The sequence below is a fragment of the Sinocyclocheilus anshuiensis genome, unplaced genomic scaffold (assembly GCF_001515605.1).
Source record: "Sinocyclocheilus anshuiensis isolate Anshui unplaced genomic scaffold, SAMN03320099.WGS_v1.1 scaffold3980, whole genome shotgun sequence".
In the NCBI taxonomy this organism is placed as follows: domain Eukaryota; kingdom Metazoa; phylum Chordata; class Actinopteri; order Cypriniformes; family Cyprinidae; genus Sinocyclocheilus; species Sinocyclocheilus anshuiensis.
The window spans coordinates 3,227-7,199 of record NW_015539823.1 but is presented as its reverse complement, the minus strand read 5'-3'; the positions used below and the strand labels follow the sequence as shown (position 1 = coordinate 7,199).

Here is a 3,973-nt window from a genome sequence, read left to right as displayed (position 1 = left end):
AGGAGTGGAGACGGGCCAAAACTCGCACAAGCATGCACACACACACTCACACAAGCGTGCACACACACACACTCGCACAAGTGCACACACACAAACATACACACACTCGCACAAGTGCACAAACACACACATACACACACTCGCACAAACACACACACACAAACATACACGCACTCGCACAAGTGCACAAACACACACACATACACGCACTCGCACAAGTGCACACACAAACATACACACACTCGCACAAGTGCCCAAACACACACACATACACACACTCGCACAAGTGCACACACACACAAACTTTTAATCCATGCATGCAGTGTAGAGCCTCAATGACAAAACAAACACACACACATACACACTCTCGCACAAGTGCACACACACAAACATACTCGCACAAGTGCACAAACACACACACACATACACCCACTCGCACAAGTGCACAAGCACTCACACATACACTTGCACTAGCGTGCACGCACATACACACACTCGCACAAGTGCACACACACAAACATTCGCACAAGCACTCACACATACACTCGCTCAAACACATACACACACTCGCACAAACGCTCAAACACACACACTCGCACAAGCGTGCACACACACTCGCACAAGCGCTCAAACACTCGCACAAGCATGCACACACACACTCACACAAGCGTGCACACACACACACTCCACAAACATACACGCACTCGCACAAGTGCACAAACACACACACACTCGCACAAGTGCACACACACAAACATACACACACTCGCACAAGTGCACACACACAACCATACACGCACAAGCACTCACACATACACTTGCACTAGCGCTCACACAAGTGTGCACACACTCGCACAAGCGTGCACACACACTAGCACAAGCGCTCAAACACATACACACACTCGCACAAGTGCTCAAACATACACACACTCGCACAAGCCCTCAAACACACACAAACACTCGCACAAGCCCTCAAACACACACAAACACTTGCACAAGCGCGCACACACATACACACACTCGCACAAGCGCTCAAACACAAACACTCACACAAGCGCTCACACACAAACATACACACTCGCACAAGCGCTCACACATACAGACACTCGCACAAGCGCTCACACATACACTCGCACAAGCGCTCACACACAAACATACACACTCGCACAAGCGCTCACACATACAGACACTCGCACAAGCGCTCACACATACACTCGCACAAGCGCTCACACACAAACATACACACTCGCACAAGCGCTCACACATACACTCACTCGCACAAGCACTCACACACAAACACACACACTCGCACAAGCGCTCACACACAAACATACACACTCGCACAAGCGCTCACACATACAGACACTCGCACAAGCGCTCACACATACACTCGCACAAGCGCTCACACACAAACATACACACTCGCACAAGCGCTCACACATACAGACACTCGCACAAGCGCTCACACATACACTCGCACAAGCGCTCACACACAAACATACACACTCGCACAAGCGCTCACACATACACTCACTCGCACAAGCGCACACACACTCGCACAAGCGCTCACACATACACACACTCGCACAAGCGTGCACACACACAAGTGCGCACACACACTCGCACAAGCGCTCAAACTCGCACAAGTGTGCACACACACTCACGCAAGTGTGCACACACACAAACACTCGCACAAGCGTGCGCACACACACACTCGCACAAGCGTGCACACACTCGCACAAGCGCTCAGACATACACACACTCGCACAAGCGCTCACACATGCACACACTCGCACAAGCGTGCACACACTCGCACAAACGCGCACGCACAAGCGCTCAAACTCGCATAAGCGTGCACATACACACAAACACTCGCACAAGCGTGCACACACAGACACACACTCGCACAAGCGCTCAAACACACAAACACTTGCACAAGCGTGCACACGCATACACACACTCGCACAAGCGCTCAAACACACACTCGCACAAGCGCTCACACATGCACACACTCGCACAAGCCCTCACACATGCACACACTCGCACAAGCGCTCACACATACACACACTCGCATAAGCGCTCACACACAAGTGCGCACACACACTCGCACAAGCGCTCACACTCGCACAAGCGCGCGCACACATACACTCGCACAAACGCGCACACACACACTCGCACCTGCGCACACATACACACTTGCACTAGCGCTCACACATACACACACTCACACAAGCGTGCACACACACACACTCGCACATGTGCACACACACACTTGCACAAGCGCACACACAAGCTCGCGCACACACACACAAGCGCACACACACACACTCTCACACAAAACAGTCCTGTTTATCAGTAAATGACTGAACAGAAGAGCTTCTAAATAAAACAGACATGCACACACTCGCACAAGCGCTCACACATGCACACACTCGCACAAGCGCGCACACACATACACTCGCACAAGCGCGCACACATACACACTCGCACTAGCGCTCACACATACACACACTCACACAAGCGTGCACACACACACACTCGCACGTGCACACACACACTTGCACAAGCGCACACACAAGCTCGCATACACACACTCGCACAAGCGCGCACACACTCACATAAGCGCTCACACTACACACACACTCTCACACAAAACAGTCCTGTTTATCAGTGAATGACTGAACAGAAGAGCTTCTAAATAAAACAGATGCACACACTCGCACAAGCGCGCACACACATACACTCGCACAAGCGCGCACACATACACACTCGCACTAGCGCTCACACATACACACACTCACACAAGCGTGCACACACACACACTCGCACATGTGCACACACACACTTGCACAAGCGCACACACAAGCTCGCGCACACACACACAAGCGCACACACACACACTCTCACACAAAACAGTCCTGTTTATCAGTAAATGACTGAACAGAAGAGCTTCTAAATAAAACAGATCTAGGCTTCGATTTGTCAAGTTTTGAATGTTCTTTACTAGCAGAGTATAATTGTAGACTCGTATTGCCAAAGTATTTACATCTGAGCTGCATGCAGAGAAAACCGTACAAAGAGTGTTATAAGGATGAAGCTGATGACATGAACCTGTATGTGTGTGTGTGTGTGTGTGTGTGTAGCGCTTGAGGACAGAGCGAGACTCTCTGAAGGAGACTATTGAGGAGCTGAGGTGTGTTAAAGCTCAAGAGTCTCAGCTGACGTCAGGTGACTGCTTCAAACTCCATACAGTGTCTCATTCTTACAGCCTATGTTTGTTTTTAATTCTTTATGTTTGTTTATGTATATGATGGGTTGATATGTGCTGATCAGAAGTGTTTCATTAGGTTTAGTGCCGCTCAGCAGTAACGAGCCGTCTGACTTGCTGTCTGCAGAAATCGTCACACCAGAGTTTAGGTAGGTGAAATACAGTAACATGAAGCCGCATGAACACTAAACACACACACACACACACACACTCAGATCTCTGTGACGTCCATGAAAGGCTCCAGCAGCTCAGACCGGATCTGTGTTCTGTTTTATAGCTTTGTAACTCTGGTCACGCTGCCCAACAAACAGCAGCGTTGTAAATCAGTTCAGGGATCCAGAAAGAGCTTTGAGCTTTGTTAGATGTCTGACTGCTGAGGTTATCATGGTCTAGTGAGCTCCTGTTCTTGTCCTGACTAGTGTTGTCTTTTCATGTCTCTCAGGGAGCGTCTGATTCGCCTGCAGCATGAGAATAAGATGCTGAAACTGGCTCAGGAGGGATCAGATAACGAACAGATCGCTCTGCTGCAGAGTTTACTGGAGGACGCTAACAGCAGGAAGAACGATCTGGAGACAGAGAACAGGTCACACACACACACACACACAGACACACACACACCCAAACACAGACACACACAGACACACACACAAAGACAGACACACACAGACACACACACAAAGACAGACACACACAGACAGACACACA

At 49.9% G+C, this 3,973-nt stretch overlaps 2 protein-coding genes across 2 annotated transcripts in view; one reads left to right on the top strand and one right to left on the bottom strand.

Moving 5' to 3' along the window:
- LOC107684191 (protein Hook homolog 3-like) overlaps nucleotides 1–3,973 on the top strand; it is a 17,756-nt gene that overhangs the window by 10,604 nt on the left and 3,179 nt on the right. The window contains exons 11-13 of the mRNA XM_016480401.1: nucleotides 3,144–3,228; nucleotides 3,348–3,417; nucleotides 3,711–3,851. Of these exons, the coding sequence (XP_016335887.1) occupies nucleotides 3,144–3,228; nucleotides 3,348–3,417; nucleotides 3,711–3,851 (296 nt within the window). The remainder of the gene's footprint in view (nucleotides 1–3,143; nucleotides 3,229–3,347; nucleotides 3,418–3,710; nucleotides 3,852–3,973) is intronic.
- Nucleotides 1–3,973, bottom strand: part of LOC107684192 (E3 ubiquitin-protein ligase RNF170-like) — a 21,770-nt gene that overhangs the window by 17,598 nt on the left and 199 nt on the right. The window lies entirely within an intron of this gene.